The sequence below is a fragment of the Solanum verrucosum genome, unplaced genomic scaffold, assembly GCF_900185275.1.
Source record: "Solanum verrucosum unplaced genomic scaffold, falcon-dt-bn FXZP01000062.1, whole genome shotgun sequence".
Classification (NCBI taxonomy): Eukaryota; Viridiplantae; Streptophyta; class Magnoliopsida; order Solanales; family Solanaceae; genus Solanum; species Solanum verrucosum.
This window is the reverse complement of record NW_026020477.1, coordinates 2,188,458-2,206,988: the sequence shown is the minus strand read 5'-3', so window position 1 is coordinate 2,206,988 and position 18,531 is coordinate 2,188,458. Positions and strand designations below refer to the sequence as shown.

At 30.8% G+C, this 18,531-nt stretch overlaps 2 protein-coding genes across 3 annotated transcripts; one reads left to right on the top strand and one right to left on the bottom strand.

Moving 5' to 3' along the window:
- The first annotated feature begins 396 nt into the window (after positions 1-396).
- LOC125809253 (agamous-like MADS-box protein AGL11) lies at positions 397-9,746 on the top strand. Of its 2 annotated transcripts, XM_049488918.1 has the most exons (8): positions 397-584; positions 4,044-4,125; positions 4,214-4,275; positions 4,353-4,452; positions 4,574-4,615; positions 4,688-4,729; positions 9,288-9,454; positions 9,572-9,746. In XM_049488918.1, exons 1-8 carry the CDS (start codon positions 403-405, stop codon positions 9,573-9,575), a joined length of 681 nt encoding a protein of 226 aa, XP_049344875.1. In that variant the 5' UTR covers positions 397-402; the 3' UTR covers positions 9,576-9,746. The 2 variants fall into 2 exon arrangements, with proteins under 2 accessions (XP_049344875.1, XP_049344874.1); XM_049488917.1 differs by lacking the exon at positions 9,572-9,746 and having other exon boundaries at positions 9,288-9,476.
- Positions 9,747-10,229: 483 nt separating this feature from the next.
- LOC125809244 (immune-associated nucleotide-binding protein 9) lies at positions 10,230-14,176 on the bottom strand. The gene is made up of 5 exons (XM_049488907.1): positions 13,935-14,176; positions 12,928-13,205; positions 11,564-11,728; positions 11,345-11,479; positions 10,230-10,628 (listed from the first exon to the last, which is right to left on the bottom strand). The coding sequence occupies exons 1-5, from the start codon at positions 14,158-14,160 to the stop codon at positions 10,416-10,418; spliced, it is 1,017 nt and encodes a 338-aa protein (XP_049344864.1). The 5' UTR covers positions 14,161-14,176; the 3' UTR covers positions 10,230-10,415.
- Positions 14,177-18,531: the final 4,355 nt, after the last annotated feature.

Sequence of the window (18,531 nt, the reverse complement as noted above, 5' to 3'; positions counted from 1 at the left end):
AACATAAAATCTGGTGCTTGCTATATGTTTAGTAAAAAGAAACCCTACTCTTGTCCTTTTTTTTTCTTCTTATTTTGACCCTAATTAAATACTCCACTAAAATTATGGATGTTTTCTAGTTTTTAACCTAAATCTTCTTATATCTTATATATGTGTAATTAAATGATTCTTTAATTCCTCAAGTCCAGAGCGTAGGAGTATTTTTTTTCTCCGAGCAATTTCCTCTTCCGGCATGTAATTCAATAATAAAAGTGTGATCAGTGACACACTTGAACACAAATTGCACTTTGCATATATGGAGATGATGTTGTTTAATAAAATAAGAATTTTAGAAAATTTAAAAGTATGTTTTTGTATAATTATTATTATGAAATATGTGATGATGTGTAGATCGATCGATCAATGGGTCGAGGAAAGATAGAGATAAAGAGGATTGAGAACAACACAAATCGACAGGTGACATTCTGCAAGAGAAGAAATGGACTACTGAAAAAGGCATATGAACTTTCAGTTCTATGTGATGCTGAGATTGCTCTCATTGTTTTCTCTACTCGCGGTCGCCTCTATGAATACTCTAACAACAAGTATCTCCTTCTTCTCATACTTCATTTCATTTCCTACTTTCCTAATTTACATAAATTTCACATTTTAATTTCTAATTAACTAATTTTTATGGTGTATATTCAAGTTTTAAGTACATAAAACTTATATATTTAACAACTTCATAAATAGTACTGTAGATCACAATAATTGACATCTTAAAATATTATTTTTTTTAAAAAAAACATATAAAGCGATTATGGTTAAAAAAAAAAACTTGATTGAATCTCAAAATTCCTACGGTACCACGTAAATTGAAAAAGAGGGAATAAGAAAAAACTAAAAAAAAAATCAATTTTTTTTTACTAGTGTAGTATATTTAAGAAAAAATTGTTGTTTAGTGAATTTGTTTATATTTTAATGCAGTTTGGTGGATGAATGAGCTTTTGATCATGTAGGCATAGTGGATCGTTCACAGCGCCTAATTATGATTGGTCTAATGGGGTCTGATAAAGCTTAAAATTATATTCTATAAAATAAAAAGGATATCTTAGCGTTTAATTTAGGTTAAAAGATAGTACATTACAATTTCTAAAACGTCACATCCTCATTAATTATGCAATATTAGTCCATAATAACTTAAAAATAAAAGATAAATAAATATTCCTAGTTGATTCAAGAATACAGCATTTTAAATGTGGAGAAGCAAATTAATCGAACTTGTTTTTTCCTAGCTTCTAGCTACTATCAATGAATTAACTTTCAGATAATCTCAAGTAGTTGATGTTAAAGTGTGTGATTTGTCTCGTATAAAAGTTAATTAGAGGATTAGGAGTAACACACTTTTACAACTTAATTTTGTATTAGTGCACTTGAATTTGAAGTATTATTAATTACACCAAGAAAAATATAAGTATATTGGAAATATAAAAATTTCTTATAGAATTTTGTAACCCAAAATTTGTTACGCTTCGGGGTAAGTCTTATAAAAATTTCTCCAATATATAGACCAAAATAGTCTCTAACAATGACTACTTTAGAAAAATCGATTTTTACTTGGCCTGTAATATTACAAATAATTTTTTCTTTAATTTGTACTTATTCATTTTAGTAAATTAAGTGAGTATTTTTTTTCTTACTATTTGGTATTAAAGAATTACATAAAGTAATAGTAAAAGTCAAATTTACAGTTTCAAATATTATTAATAAGGTTGGTTAGTAAGATATAATACTGTTGATATTTATTTATTTTAAGAATTATATCAAGTCAACATGAGTCAAGTAAAAACTAAATGGAGGAATTAAATAGTTGTAGAAAAAAAAAGCAATAGTCTCCAGATTAGTTACAGTTGATAAGAGAAAGAGATTAAATTTGATAAGCCTCCTTAGCTACCGTTTGTCTAATTATGCTCCATCACTGTAGTTTTGTTTGCTATGGGTATTTTTGTTTGTATATTTTGCTTGTCAATATACAAACAGGGTAAGTATACATAAATTTTGTATATATACATTTATGAATTTTTCAAAAATCTGTTTGTATATTTCTCTTGTCAATATACAAACATGGTAATTTATTATAAATTTTCCATAACTTATACCAATCAAATGTATCAACAAATTGTATATAAATAACTAGGGTAAGCATATACAAATTTTGAATTAATACAATCAAGAATGGTATATTTATACAAATACATAACAAATATTCAAAACTATAGCTAAATTAAATAATAAACTATAAATATTTGCCATTATGCGTAATTTTTTCGAATAAATAAGCACATTTGGTGGATTGAAGTTGATCATATGGGCTGTTAATGTCTTTAGAAACCACATATATCCTTAACAATAATAAGCTAAAAAAGGGCAACAAATTAGAAAGAGAAAAATGGAAGTGAATCAGCAGAAAAACTGTGAGTGCTTATATCGAGAAGTGAAGAGTTAGGATTGCATTGTTTGATGACTTGTGGTTGTAGGAGTTGTTTGGTTTCTACTTGTAGCTTATATACTGTTAAAAGCTCATTTAGCTTTGTTTTTTGCTTTTTTTCTTTTAGTATGCAACAAAAATATTTTCATTATTAGTTCAGGTTTTGAATATATATTCTCTCTGTAAATGATACATACATGCATGCATGCTACTTTTCCCCTTGCATGCATAAGGCAAGTCTTGGTACTTGGGACTGTCTTTTGTTTACATATATATATATGTATGCATTAACCAAATGATAAATATATACATAGTAATATAATGCACCTTTTTGTGCATTAGGGAAACTATATACAGAAGGCCAAATATATGGACAACATGTCTAATTTATCCTCTCTTTTTTTTATTTTCACACTTTATCTCGATTTTTTTATTTCATTTGAGTCGTTCAATTAATCCATTTTGTATGTATTATTTAAACACAATGTTAATCTTTAGGCTTTCATTATTTTATTTATACTATTTAACTCTAGTTTTACTTTTACACTTTATTTCCTCTCTCCTCCATTGCTCCCCTTTCTTTCTCTCGCCTAATATAAATAGGGTATAATACTTACTAATACAAATTGGGTATAGAAAAAAATTAGGCGAAAGATTTGTATGAAGCAAGAGATGGTGGAGATTTCTCTTCTTCCTTTTCTTTAGTTCAATTTGTATGAACGAGGAAGAGATACAATAATGTATTGAAAGAGTATACAACACATAATACAAATGTATACCTACAACATTGTATCAATCATATTCTAAAAGAGTATACAACACATGATACAAATACATAACAAATGATATAAATATATACATGCACTTGATACAAAATTGTATTAGCTGATATATTAGGGGTGACAAAATCAAACTCAATTCGTTCAAGTTTGGACGGATTATTGACCCACTCATTTATAAGTTGAACTCATTTAAGCCTAATCCATTCCAGCTCGTTAAAAATTTGATTGATTTGTAGTCCAAATTGACAAATGAGAAATCTTGTTGAAATAGTTTAATTTTTAATTATTATTTGATATGTTTATACAGTCATAAAAGAAGTACTAATTTTTTTTAAATAAATCAATTAAAACTTAGGAAGAATTGAGTAGGTTGGGTTATGACCCACATTTTAGCCCATTATAGTCCAAGTAGCTTTTGAGCGGGTCAATAACCCGCTCATTTATTAACTAAACTCAATTTAATTGTACACCCAAATTCAATCCAACCCGTTCATTTGACACCTCTAATTGATACACTTGATACAAAATAAATACACAAGGAACATATACACTTGATACGACGATTGTATTCACTGATATATAAAACAATTCTATCAATTGTATATGTTGATACATCCTCTCTTGTCTCTCCCAAATATAGCTTGGTTTTTTTCCTCCCTCTCCCAATCTCACTTCTGATCTCTCTCCTATTTCTAATATATAAATCGTAATTAATTAAGCAACTTATAACTATAAATATTGTTGTGTATGTTATGTTTATATGACAGAGCTAAACACGTTATATATGTGAACAGTGTAAAGGCAACTATAGAACGATACAAGAAGGCAACAGCAGAAACGTCTAGTGCGTACACTACTCAAGAGCTCAATGCACAGGTATTTAATTATATATATACAAAAATGTCATATATAACTACTATATATGCTTTTTATTTAATTTCGTTTTTGTTTAATTTGTTTACAGTTTTACCAACAAGAATCAAAGAAGTTGCGGCAACAAATACAATTGATGCAGAACACAAATAGGTGATTTAATTTGTATATATAATAATATTCGATAAATAAATAATGAGTGATAATTAATTTGCATGTAACAAGTACAGGCATCTGGTGGGTGAAGGGCTGTGCTCTTTAAATGTGAGGGAACTGAAGCAATTGGAGAACAGACTTGAACGAGGCATTACAAGAATTAGGTCCAAAAAGGTATAATATTTTATAATTATCATATCATATAATATTTTAATTAATTGTCTTAATTATATGAGCATAAATATATATATCAAACTAATTAAGTAATTATTATTTGTTTGTGTTGGGGATGCAGCATGAAGCAATACTAGCTGAGACTGAGAATTTGCACAAGAGGGTATTTTCTTTTTCTCATTATGGTTTTTTTTTTAAATTTCTACTGATTTGAATTATTTAACTTTGATAATAGGAAATTCAACTTGAACAGGAAAATGCATTCCTTAGATCAAAGGTATTATATATTTTTTTTTTTATCACTTAAAGTTGTTTCTTATGCCACTCTTCTCTATTACATTTTTTTTTTCTATTTCCCCAACTACACGAGATAAATGACACTTGTTGTAGAAATCACTTTTTAATTATAGTAATTAGTATGCAATATCGTCCACATATTTTGGTACTCGTTAATTTTGATTTGTAGATTTTTCATTGAAAAATAGATAAATTCAAGACTCATTAATATGTTCAAAAAAAATTAATTAAAGTTAATAGATTCAAATTAGTATTACTATCACACTACTTTTTCCAAAAAAATAATAATCATATATTCTCCATTTTAGCTAAATAAAATTAAATGGAAGAGAATTAAACTAAATAATTTTAATATTCTATACTTTTTATATGTCAATTAATAATTAGAACTATTATTTCATTCCCCTCATATGTTCTTTGATTTAATTTTCACATTTTTAAATCAATTCCCTGAAATTTATGATTAGAAAAGGTTTTTCTTATTTATACGGATTTAGGAAGGGGAGGGGGTAGGAAAGTTTACCGATAAAAAATTACAAAATGAAATTGATGAATATCAAAATATGTGGGAAGATTGATATGACATATTATAATTAAAGTTGCACGGACTCTTTATTTTTGACCTCGCATTTGTATCGACAAGGCACAGATGCGGGTGTGAATTCATGTGGAATCGGTCAACCCACACCACATACTTTTGTTATCTTCTGCGTCTTAAACAGCTTAACAAATGAGTTTATGTTTTATAATCAAGAAACTAAATAAAATCTGAACAGAAAAATAGAAGAATTAAACATGCAAATTTTTTATTCTACTGAATCATATGTTTATTTAAATATCTTGTTGAAATTTATGTTCAGCTATATTTTTAGCATAATAAATTGCTTTGATTTAGAATGAATTTGAATTTCAAATTTTTATTAGGTTGTTTTAGTTATTGAAATATTTTACCTTTTTTTGAATTGTAAATTTTTTACATACAATATATGTGTTCAACTATTTAAAGTGCTCTTATGCTTGATAAAAATATTGAGAAACAATTTTCAACCAATACCTTCACATACACCTAAGAGAAATCGCTTTCCTTCCTAAACCTTTCAGGCCGGCCAGTTGATGACTAACCATAATGTTATTATTGATTACACAAATGTTGATGTTTTCCACAATCTATAGTGTAATAAGATATGAGTCTATACTCTCTATAATCTATATCACTTGTAGCCTTAGAAAACTTCTTCTCTTGCGAGTTGTGACTGGACTAATCAAGGTTGTGGGTGTTGTTCAAGATATATATATAAAACATGTTAAGAATGAAATTTGAACTCACCCTCAACAATACTAAAATAACCTTAAGCATCCATGAGCCAATGGACCAATCAAATCATTTGTTCACTAGGTGCTACATGTTAAATTAATACAAATTCTTCTTAATTTTTACATAGATATATAAAGTCTGATACAAGGTTAATGGGTGTTCAAGCACCCGAATGAGTCTATGTGGGTTCGCCCCTGCTAATTATCTGATAGTTCGTTAATTAATTAAGTTGATTAGTTAAAAGTTAGTTAGTAGGTGGGGACCACAAGTTTGTTCGTAGAATTTGTTATTAGTCGGTTAGAGCTGAATGAGCTAGTGATGCTGATGTGTGTGTATATATATATATATATATAATACAATTCACATTGTAACCGAAGTTTGTTGATTTTGAAATAAGATTTCTTCTTCTCTTCTCCAAAATCAGTCCTCAAAGTATATTTTCAATAAGTTATCAGAGCTGTGAATCAAGTTTGATTCAACTGCGTGAAGAGACAATCATGTTCTTCAGCCATTGAAGATCTTCTGTGGAATCAGAGGAAATGGTGAACAATATGAGAATTAGATGCAGTTGTAGTTAGAGAAGAAACTCTAAATGAGATTGAGATGAAGTGCAATCATTCACTCTATCTTCATCCATTAGATACTCCTAGATGTGTCCTTACCATGGTACAACTTACATGAACGGAGAATTACTCACTATGGAGCAGGTCTATGTTAATTAATCTTCGTGCTAAGAGTAAGTTAGGGTTCGTGCTTGGAACATGCAAGAGATGTGACTATTAACTGGAATTGGAAAAGCAATGGGAGAAGTGTAATTGTTTTGTACTTGCCTAGATTACGAACATAGTTTCTAAGGAACTACTTAGTGGAATTGTGTATGCAAATGATGCAACATAAGTATGGAGATATCTCAAAGACAGATTTGATAAGGTCGATGGATCAAGGATCTATCATCTCTATAGAGAGATCTGCACAACTCATTAGGGTAATTTGATTGTTTCTAGTTACTTTACAAATTTATGATTGTTGAAGGATGAGTTTGATGCATTTGCGCCCCCCACCGTTATGTAATTGTGACAAATCGAGAACATAAGTGGATCATATAGACTGTTTAAGGCTATTTGCACTTCTAATGGAATTGAGTGAAGTGTATGGTCAGGCAAGAAGTCAGATCCTAATGATGAGTCCCTTGTCAAGTGTTAGCAAAGCTTATATTATGATAATGACAAATGAAAGCTAGTGGTCAATAACATGGACTCATTCTGGTAGAGAATTGGATTCAATTGCTTTATATGCAGAAAAATGACATCCTCAAAGTAACCCAAGGAACTTTGAGCATAAGAAGAAAAACTGGGATCAGATTTGTGATTATTGTAAGTTTCTAGGGCATGTCAAACTAGATTGTTTCAGGTTGAATGACTATCCACCTGATTGGGAGTTTAAGAAGAAATCAGGACCAGGAGTTGATCAAGGAGGAGCTAGTCATGCAAGGATTGCAGATCACTGACAAACAACATCAAAAATGTGGCAAATTTGGTGAGATATGAGCAAGCATCAACAATTGATGCATTTGCACCATCAGCTTTAGCAACTCATCCTACTTTCACTCAAAGGTAGTACCAAAGAATCTTGAATATGCTAGACAAAGGAGGAGAAGTAACAGATGACATTGTGGCAAATATAGCTATGGCAAGTATGATTAGTCCTATTACCCAAGCTTTTTCTGTGAATGATGAAAAGGAAAGTTGGATAGTTGACTGAGGGACTACATGTCACATGACCTCTAAATTAGGAAGACTAAATTACAGTAGAGGCTGTATAGGTAGGAGAGTTAATTTACCAAATGGAGAAACCACTCCACTAACACACATTGGCAACTATAGCACTCCACTTCATGATCAAGGACTTCGGTGAGCTTAACTACTTCTTGGGAATTGAATTCTTTCTTTAGATCCAGTAAAGGGATAGTGATGAATCAAAGAAAGTATGCCTTGCAGTTGATATCTGAGGTGGGACTAGCTGCTGCAAAACCTGCCCTTACACCACTAGAATGCAACATGAAATTGACTAGTGTGGAATATGATCAGGGTACTACCATCAACGATGATTTGTTTGAAGATGTTAACAAGTAACAAAGACTAGTTGGAAATTATTATACCCTACCAATGCCATGCCAGATAAAATCTTTACTGTACAATCTCTGAGTCAATTCATGCAGAGACCAAAGTAATCACATTGTGATGCAGCACTAAACTAAAGTTGATCCAGAAAAGGGATTGTTATTAAGTTCACTTCAAAAGCCTCAACTTACAAGGTTTTGTGATGCAGACTGGGCTGCTTGTCCAAATATGAGGAGATTCATCACTGGTTTCATCTTAAAGTTTGGTGATTACTTAATTTCATGGAAGTCCAAAAAACAAAGCACAGTTTCTAGGAGTATTGCAGAGTATAGTAGCTTGGCAACCTTGACTGCAGAAGTTGTTTGGGTAACAAATTTGTTTCAGGAATTGGGGGTTAAGTTGTTAGGACCAAAAAGCATTCATTGTGACAGTAAAGCAGCCATACAGATTGCTGTTAACCCTGTGTTTCATGAACGCACCAAACACATTGAGATCGATTGTCATTTTATGAGAGAAAAGGTCCAAGCAGGATTAATCAAAACCACCTACATTCATACAAAAAGACCAACAGGCAGATCTATTGACAAAGGCAACTTGGTAGGTCTCAACATGACACACTTGTAGTCAAGCTTGGATTCTTGAACTTGTTCTATACATCCAGCTTGAGGGGGAGTATTGGAATTAATTTAACTAATCGTCTGATAGTTAGTTAATTAATTAAGTTGATTAGCTAAAAGTTAGTTAGTAGGTTGGGACCACAAGTTTGTTAGTAGTCGGTTAGAGTTGAATGAGCTAGTGATACTTATGTATATATAATACAATTCACATTGTAACTGAAGTTTGTTGATTCTGAAATAAGAATTCTTCTTCTCTTCTCCAAAATCAGTCCTCAAAGTAAATTTGCAATGCCTGAATAGCAGGTAAAGATGGTGCATCAGTCCCCTTTAATTTATAGATTGTAATTTCGTCTTCAACCCCTATCTATATAAGATTAGAGGGAGTCACTCTGCTGTTCATACTAATTACTACTATTTAAAGACTTTAATAACCAATTTTGAGGTTAGAAAAAGAGTAGTGATGAGATTGAATTGATTTGGTTGCAGATAGCAGAAAATGAGAGGTTGCAGGAACTAAGCATGATGCCATCTGGTGAGCAAGGTGGGCAAGAGTATAATGCATTTCAACAATATTTAGCAAGAAATATGCTGCAACTCAACATGATGGAAACTGCACTACCATCTTATGATCCATTGTCTCCTGATCACAAAAGGTCTCATCTCCAACTTCAGTGAATCATCTTTCCCTTCCAAGTATGTATGTTTCAATGGAGAAAACAATGTGTAACTTGATAAACCGCACTTCTCAATTCTGGTTTCTGTTGATGCAGGTAAATCCATTTCTACTGTGGAGGAAGGAATGTGCTCTTTTCGAACATATAATAATCTTTACTACCTTATTTTCATGTTTGCTATTAGTATTACTTGTAAACTCTGGACACCTCAGCTTTTTTTTCCAATAGACCCTGCATCATTTCCTAAAATTTGGGGCTTAGTTATGGAATTGTCACAAATGATTTTACTGGTTTCAATTTAGTTTGCGATCCTGCCTGCTTTCATGCACTTGAAACTCTTATTTGACTCTTACCATACCATTGGACAAAAATCGACTCACTTTGGGGAGTGTGAATTTATTTCTTATGATAAAAAAAGTTGATAAATCTTGACATTGTCACCCTAATTTCAAATCATATCGAAAGCGAAAACCTGTCTGACCAACTCAAGCACTAGGACTTGATAACTTGATGACCTTAAAACTTAATTGCAATTTTCAAGAGGCTTTTGATTATTACTGTGACATAAATCAGGACTATCTGGTTGGCATTACAAGCCTCCTACAAAATCCTTTTCTTTTGGTAAAATAACAGTAACTTATCATCAAGTTCCATAGATATATGCATGCAATAAGACAGAAGAAACTACTCCACAAACTGCACTAACCACCAAGTCAATCAGAACCAAAAACATGGGAGAAAATGAAAGCCTATACCATCATTCAACCTTGAGCTATTTCTGATTACTAGTCATGACAATATCCCAACTGAATATTTAACATTATCAAGATGTACTACTCTCTTCTATACGATAGAAAGAGGAGTAAAAGAGTTGAAGCAAAGAGTAAATTCACTTTAGTGGCACATTCTTCCCAAAAGAATATACATATAGATAGCTTTCTCACAGAATATTACACGCGCCACGATCTGAACGACCTCGGAGCTCCTCTGTCTCCCTTTGAGCTCTCTCCAGATATTCTCTCAACTTGCGAATCTCCTCATCTGATTTCTTCTGTGCATTTTTTGCACTTAGTTCAGACTTCAACCGAGCAGCCTGCTCTTTGGCCAGTTGCTCTTCGAGCCTATGTGTGGTTTCCTTCAGCTTTGACTCAACCTGCCAAACATGTAACGATAGGTAGATAAATAGAAAGCCCAAAGGCACTATCTAGCTATGACACTGCCAGACCTAATTCATAGACTACACCGTAATTCCCTGGCACCAGACTACTGCATGCAATTCAACAGAGTTGTCTTTGTATTTGATTTTTCAAAAAAGCGCTTTACCATCATTATCATTCCATAGCTATGTTTATTAATATAAAATTGGACAAGCAGTTTACATGTATATTATTTTTTTCTGGAATTGAATTAATTCATTTACAAAATTTGCAATTTGACCCTTGTTGAGTGAAACAAGTTATCTACTATGGGGGACAGGGTTCTACAATCACTACACAGTATATGATGTTCCAAATTAACATGCCAAGGGAAGTCCAGAAACATGAAATCTAGAAAGCTAAGGAAGATCGGTCAAGCTTGCTTCTATGGCGCCTTTGGCCAAATCTAATATCTTACCATCATGATTTCCCAGCAGAAAAGTAGTGTACCAATCAAAAACTTCCTTGACAAAACTTTGTATAACTAACGAATTTTATTATTCTAAACTAACTAGTGAAAGAAAGCCACTAGCTCATTCCCTTGCTAGTACTAAAAATGTATTGCATAATTTGCAACATCAGCATTTGGCAATAGGATATACAAAAGCAGATAAATGACTGATGAATTCATTTTCTAATAGTAGCAAAAGAGTTCAATAAAGATCAAACATACCACTTCAGTTATTCGCTTCAGTTGCTCTTCATACGACTTTTGCATTTGTTCCTTCAACTCTAGTCTCTCTTGCTTAGTATATCCCACCAAAAAATTAACCTCGGTTGCCTGGTTATGAAGTTTGGTAGCTCCTTTCTACAAATGAAAACATTGCAATTAACAAGTCAGCCCAATTACTGGAAAAGTACATAGGACAATTGAAATGTTGGAAGTGCATACCTTTAATTCCTTGAACAAGTCATCTGTATATGGTTTTCCAGCATTATTCTCTACAACCACATTTACCAGGAAAAGTAGTTGTTTCAATTGTTCAGCTTTCTTCAAAGGGTCTTTAGTCTTGTTATCGAAAAGCACTTGCCTATTTCCACACATCTTGAGGGTATTCTAGATCATCATAGAAAATGCTTTAAGTTGAAAATATCTCATACTTGCACAAGTTTGAAGAGAGAAAACAATAACCTATAAAGCCAACTGAAATTTGATGATGGAATTTTAAGTATAAATCTTGCTGAAAATTCTTTTTCCTCATTTTACTAGATAAGAAAAGGAAATTTTGAATCGATCCCAATAGTTCAAGATCCATTATATATTTTTCTCCCCACTTTCTTGTCATTTCCCTTCAACACCTGCCTACAACAAGAACTACTAACTGGTGCTGATTTTGCTAGATTTAAAACTTTCTTTAATTTCAGAACTTTGAAAAGAGAAAAGAATAAAACCTGATCAAGGCAATCGTAGTACCTAGCTATATTTAGTAGAACTTCTTTCCTCTCTTTTCCATTTGTTCTTTTTTTCCATTTTTTGGTTATGAAGTCATAAATCTACTATCGATTCTTGCCTCTACCCATCCCCACCCTCAAAAGAAAACACTTTTACTTTTGCATTATTTTCTTCAGATGTACTAGATTCATCCCACAAGCTATTGTTTCTAGGCCTTATATATGACTAGGCTTTGTAAGTTATTATCTAACAAGCCGAAGCACATTCTTCCCCACCAGAGTTTTATCTATCAAGGTGTAGAAATCTCCGAAAATTTTGAAGGAAAAAAAATAAGACGAAACCTTTTTAACAAATTTTCTAATTACGAATAAAATCAAGTAGCTTACTGAAAGTTAGGTTGTAATAGCATGTTTGGTCAAGCTTCTAAAATCAACTTATTTTTGAAAAGTTGTTTTTCAAACAAGCACTTTTGGTGAGAAACAGATCATGTTTGGCCAATAAACTTAAAAAATACGTTTAAGTTTTAAGCAACAATTAGTAAAAAAAGAGCACCTTTGGTGAGAAATAGTTTGTGTTTGGCCAATAACTTTAAAAAGTAATTTTAAGCAGCAATTAGTGTATGACCAAGCTTTTTAGAAGTGCTTCTAAGTGTATTTTTCTCAAAAATGCTTTTCAAAAAAGTGTTTTTAAAGAAAAGTTACTTTTTTTAGCTACTGGAAAATAACTTTTGTTACTCCTCGGAATCACTAATTCTCTTGAAAGCTTGGTCAAACACTTCACTTTTTTAAAATAAGCTTTTTTGGCCTCCCAAAAGTTTGGGCAAACAGACTATAAGTATGAGATTATATTTAAGCACATTATACCTTTAAAAGCTCGGGGCAGTCACGACCTAAGTAATCATCCAGGGTTTCATTATTATCTTCAAGATCATCCCCACCAGTGAAAACCAAAATCATGTAATCACTGATTTTGCTCCCAAAGAACTCCCTCAGACTCTGCACTGCTGCGTGTTCTTCTCTTGAAAAGCGACTTCGCACAGATAAAACTACAAGAACAGCATGAATCCCATCCTTGGCCATATTGATGCATTTAACAATTTCGTTTCCAACAAATTCAGGTTCAGAAGAACAATCAAACAATCCTGCAATTCTGATGCAGTCAGCTATTTTTGACTTTATGTAGTAAAAAAACAGATCAAGATCTGATAAAGAGAAAATTCATGTTTTTTACATATGCGGATATTTTGAGTGTTGAGGCACCATTGTTCCATATGTTAACACGTTTTGCAACTCTGATGTAGCATGCTTTATCAGTGTCTTTAGATAACTCAGGAACAATTAATAGCATACGGAATCTCATGAATGAAGGAAAACACAGTAAAATTGTCCTCCTAGTAATTTATGAAGAACACTCCTATCAATTAGTTTACATACTTCAACACCACCCTCCACAGACCCCACTTATGGGATTACACTGGGTATGTCGTAGTATTTTGAAAAAAACAAGTAATATACTCAGATTACACCAAGACAAATTCTAAATGCTTAGAAAGCTCTTTCATGTTGTCTTTTTATGTGTGCTATAATTTGCATTGGTTTGTTTCAGTAATATAATTCTTAAGAACACGCTAAAGCATATCACTAAGTATAAAAAGTATTCTACATGTTAGTCACACACAATACAAATATAGATACTAACATTTTGAAAATAAATCTGCATAAAAATCCGCTTTTAACTAAAGACAATAATTCTTCAAAAAATCATTAGTTATAAGCAACAGATAGAGTAGTGTGTGACTTATTTAAATACTAAATTCACTAATGTAGCTTATTGCAGTAAAGTTAGGAAACTTTAAATCTATGCATACTACCTGGTGTATCAATCACATCCAGTATTTGGTTATCTTCTAGTACAGTCCTCTGTAGTTCACAAGTACTTGTTACACCAGCTGAGCTAGACATTGACTTGAATGCCTTTCTTCCAACAATGCTATTCCCTGTGGCACTTTTACCATTACCTGTACATCCAACCAGAACCAGTGTCCGAGCTCCAGTTGTAGTGAATTCCCAATCATCACTTATCGCACTTCCACCCATCTTTTCTTGTTGAATCAAAGAATATTAAATGAAGGAACATTTGAGGTTATGGTGAAACAATAGGGTAAAAAGCTGATGTTGTTCAGCTATATGATAAAAGCACAATCAACAAAACAAACTTTCTCAAAGGCAAATCTAAAACCTGGATAATGAGGTTTACACAATGGATGCAAGAGTAAGTAAACTGTTAAATAGTAGGCAGCAGTGAGAGGCTAGCCTATTTTTCCTATGGAGGTGAAACAATTATGCTTAACTATAATAGTTTCAAATTGGTTAACATAAAAAGAGGTAAGGAAATAGATTAAAAAAATAAACAAACAGTTATTCAAGGTTTTCATGCAATAGTATAAGATCCCTAATAATTTTTATAAGTCTTTTAGGTGTCTGTATTAGCTGGAGATTATCAGATCTAGAAAGAAGTAAAGGAAGAAAGTCTTAAGAATTCGACCTGACAACCCTACAATTAAGCTCGATCAAGCTACTAATGACCACAAAAACATAACAAACTTCTTTGTAAACCTTTTGACTATTAATATCTACATCAGATATGTTACAATGCAGATAGAATCTGTAAAGAGCCACAAGAATCTTCACTGAAAGCTTCTCCTTTTTGAAAAAGATAGGTTTTTGAAAAAATAAAAAACAAGAGTACAACATAAGACTAAGAATTGTCAAATAATCCTTACATCAACCCCAGAGATTATTTGACTAGCCAGGGGTTTCAATGAGACACAGATTTCAGAATATGTGGCCTAATGGTCAATGAAATAGGTGAAAACAATAAAAGACCACACTTCAAATCCCAACCAGCAGAAAAAATGCTAGGTGATCAAGTACTTGTTTTTGGTGGGAGGTAGTGCACATAAGTTCGCCCAAACACCACCATTATTAAAAAAAAAATAAAAAAATAGTAAAAATGGCATCCGTAACTGGGTTCCAACTCAAACATCCTAGACTAAGCAATAAGTGAGCAATGTCCAGCTAGTGTCACATCATCAATTTTCAGTCCCTCCCTCACCACAAAAAGTAATAACTATAAATTCAGGTTTGTCTAAAACTGATGTTTTTGCAGTAAATACTACCCGAATCAGTTAGTATCTTTCAACATCCCATACCTACGATCAAACTTTGCAAACATCAAAACACGAAACAAGTTTCAATTAAAATAAATATTTTTACTCACCAGAAAGAAGCCTATATTATCAGTTGAATATACCCAAATTACTCGGTTCAATTTCATCCCAATTATGATCCTATACTCTACCTAAAAATTATCAATTACCACATCGCAAAATCCTGTTTTCCCTTTCCATTAAATAATTTTATGATTATAATTGCTTACCTTGAGAGTAGCTTGAACGAACGAACGATCGAACGATCGAGAGAAAACGAAGAAGCTGCTGTCCGGTATACAAAGAAAATACCTAATTAATTTTACATTTTATATAGGGTTAAAGCAAAGAGACAAAGTCCTAACATAACTCTATGACTTTATCCACAAGTAATTGCCAACAAGTGAAGGAACATTTGTCATGTCAATACAAAATATATTAACGATACAAGTACATTATAAATAAGGGAACACAGTCAAAAATACCGCTTGACTTTATTTTAAAATAAAGTTATTATTATCCTGTCCCTCAATTGGATGAAAAACCCTAAATTAATTAAAATTGTCCAATTTTACTTAAATTACTCAATTTTAACCCTATCTTATCCGCTTAATCACAGAACTCATTTCTTTTACCCAAATCAACTTTGCTTTTCACCACCAGCACATTCACTTAAACCACCACCAAAGTCACCACCCTCTCCGAGATCTCCTCCATCACCATCGCCGAAACCACCACCTCTCCCACTACTCTACCTCCTCCAAGTGTGTTGTCATTGCTATCTTTTTCCAAAATATATATATATATATATATATATATATCTTTTGAAAATGTATTAATCAACAAACATATGTTCTTAACTAATATTATAAAAACAATTGATTTGTGTTTTTCAAATTATTATATTTTAATTAAATTAATAATAAAAATTAAAAGTACAAGATTTCTATGAACATCATAAAATACATGTTTACAAAAAAATTAATATTAAAAATATAATGTAATATTGAAAGTATTTGACAAAAGATAATCTATCAAGTCTAATAAATGACTTGCAATGTAAAATATCAAGTCAATACTACTAAAACAAATGGAATTGAAAATATAACATAAGTTTTAAATTCAAAAAGAAATTTAATGTAATACTTTTATTTTAAATTTCAACATAATGTACATAAATGTGATCTAGAAGAAAAGAAAAATGTAAATTTATAACATTATTTAACAATGAATTTTCCTTCAATCTAAAAATTAGAATATTATGCTAACGAAAATAATAAGTGAATATTTTATAATTGACATTTATAGGACTAATAATTATAAGTTATAATATTATTCTTTAACTTTCAAGTTATAGCAATAAACAATTACATGTTATAACATTTACTAGATTAAAAAAAGGATTTAAAAGCAGTAAAAATCAATTAGTTTGAAAAAATAAATAAATTAAAAACAATTGAGTAACAAATAATTTGAAAATATTAATGATAATTAATAGAAGGCATAAAAATAGGAGAGTCATAACAAAATAGAATATTTGTTTTCCTTGTTTAGCTCAAGACAATTATTTCAAACAGATTTCTTTTCAAAAACAATTCGACAATTTCTCTCTCTCCTCAATATTCTCTCTCGTCCAATTAGTTCAAACAGATTTCTTAGTCGTCACTCTCTTCTAATTCGAATTTGTTTTTATACAATAATAATCATTTTCTTGTAATGGACAGTTTCTTATCAGTATTAATAAGTATGGTGGTAGATGGGATCCTTCAGGTTAGTGCTTTTTCCAAAATTTTTGTGTAATTGATTGCAAAAAAATTAAGTTTTTTTTAATGTATACTGTTGTTAGCTTTGGTATGAACCATTTTTCATTTTATGGTATTTTCTGGTTTAAAAATTACATAAAATTTGCTTGAAATTAGTATACTAGATATATCAGACATGTATAGAAATTGATAATGTTATTGGTATGATTCTGGCGTGATTGAACTTTATTTTTTGGCATTATATTGAAATGAATTTGGGCATAATAATGGAATGAATTTGATATACTTTTTATTTAATAAATGACAATTACTAGTTAGAAATGGTATAATTTTTGTATTCTTTTGGTATGAATCTGGTATGAATCAATGATGACTTTGGCATGAAATATGTATAGAAAGTGTGCATAAAAATGGTATGAAATTTGTCCATAAAATGGTATACTAGAACGTGTTCATAAAATGGTATACTAGTTATATAAGACATGTTTGGACATTGATAATGTTTTTGGTACGATTCTGGTATGATTGAACTTTATTTTGTTGGCATTATATTGTAATTGATTTGGTCATGATAATGGAATGAATTTGGTATACTGTTTATTTATTAAATGACAATTACTAGTTAGAAATGGTATTCTTTTGGTATTACTAGTTCATTTTATTTGTGTATAAAAAAATGGTTCATAGTGTGATCTTGTATATGATAATTTTTGTATGAATCATGGTTGCAAAAGAATGACTATATATTGTTTTGTTATATTTTGTATGAATTGTGGATTCAAATAGGTCTATATAATTGATATAATCGGTATAAAATCAATATACATTTTATTTTATTTAATAAATGACAATTACTAGTTAGAAATGGTATAATTTTTGTATTCTTTTGGCATGAATCTGGTATGAATCAGTGATGACTTTTGGCATGAAATATGTATAGAAAGTGTGCATAAAAATGATATGAAATTTGTCCATAAAATGATATACTAGAACGTGTTCATAAAATGGTATACTAGTTATATCAGACATATTTGGACATTGATAATGTTTTTGGTACGATTCTGGTATGATTGAATTTTATTTTTTTTGGTATTATATTGTAATTGATTTGGTCATGATAATGGAATGAATTTGGTGTACTTTTTATTTATTAAATGACAATTACTAGTTAGAAATGGTATTCTTTTGATATTACTAGTTCATTTTATTTGTGTATAAAAAAATGGTTCATAGTGTGATCTTGTATATGATAATTTTTGTATGAATCATGGTTGCAAAAGAATGACTATATATTGTTTTGTTATATTTTATATGAATTGTGGATTCAAATAGGTCTATATAATTGATATAATCGGTATAAAATCGATATACAATTGACATAAAATTGGTATGAACCATTTTTTTTACAATGATTAATTCAAACAAAATTCATACCAAAACGATCAATATATAAATGATATAAAATCGGTATGAACCATTTTTTACAATGATTAATA

Excerpts from the sequence above, each read along its gene's own strand:
- LOC125809253 (XM_049488917.1), top strand. The coding sequence starts at position 403 with ATGGGTCGAGGAAAGATAGAGATAAAGAGGATTGAGAACAACACAAAT. Across the intron at positions 585-4,043 it reads TATGAATACTCTAACAACAA|TGTAAAGGCAACTATAGAAC; the intron begins GTATCTCCTTCT and ends ATATGTGAACAG. Across the intron at positions 4,276-4,352 it reads TTGATGCAGAACACAAATAG|GCATCTGGTGGGTGAAGGGC; the intron begins GTGATTTAATTT and ends TAACAAGTACAG.
- LOC125809244 (XM_049488907.1), bottom strand. The coding sequence starts at position 14,160 with ATGGGTGGAAGTGCGATAAGTGATGATTGGGAATTCACTACAACTGGA. Across the intron at positions 13,206-13,934 it reads GGATGTGATTGATACACCAG|GATTGTTTGATTGTTCTTCT; the intron begins GTAGTATGCATA and ends TCAGAATTGCAG. Across the intron at positions 11,480-11,563 it reads ACTTGTTCAAGGAATTAAAG|AAAGGAGCTACCAAACTTCA; the intron begins GTATGCACTTCC and ends TTTCATTTGTAG.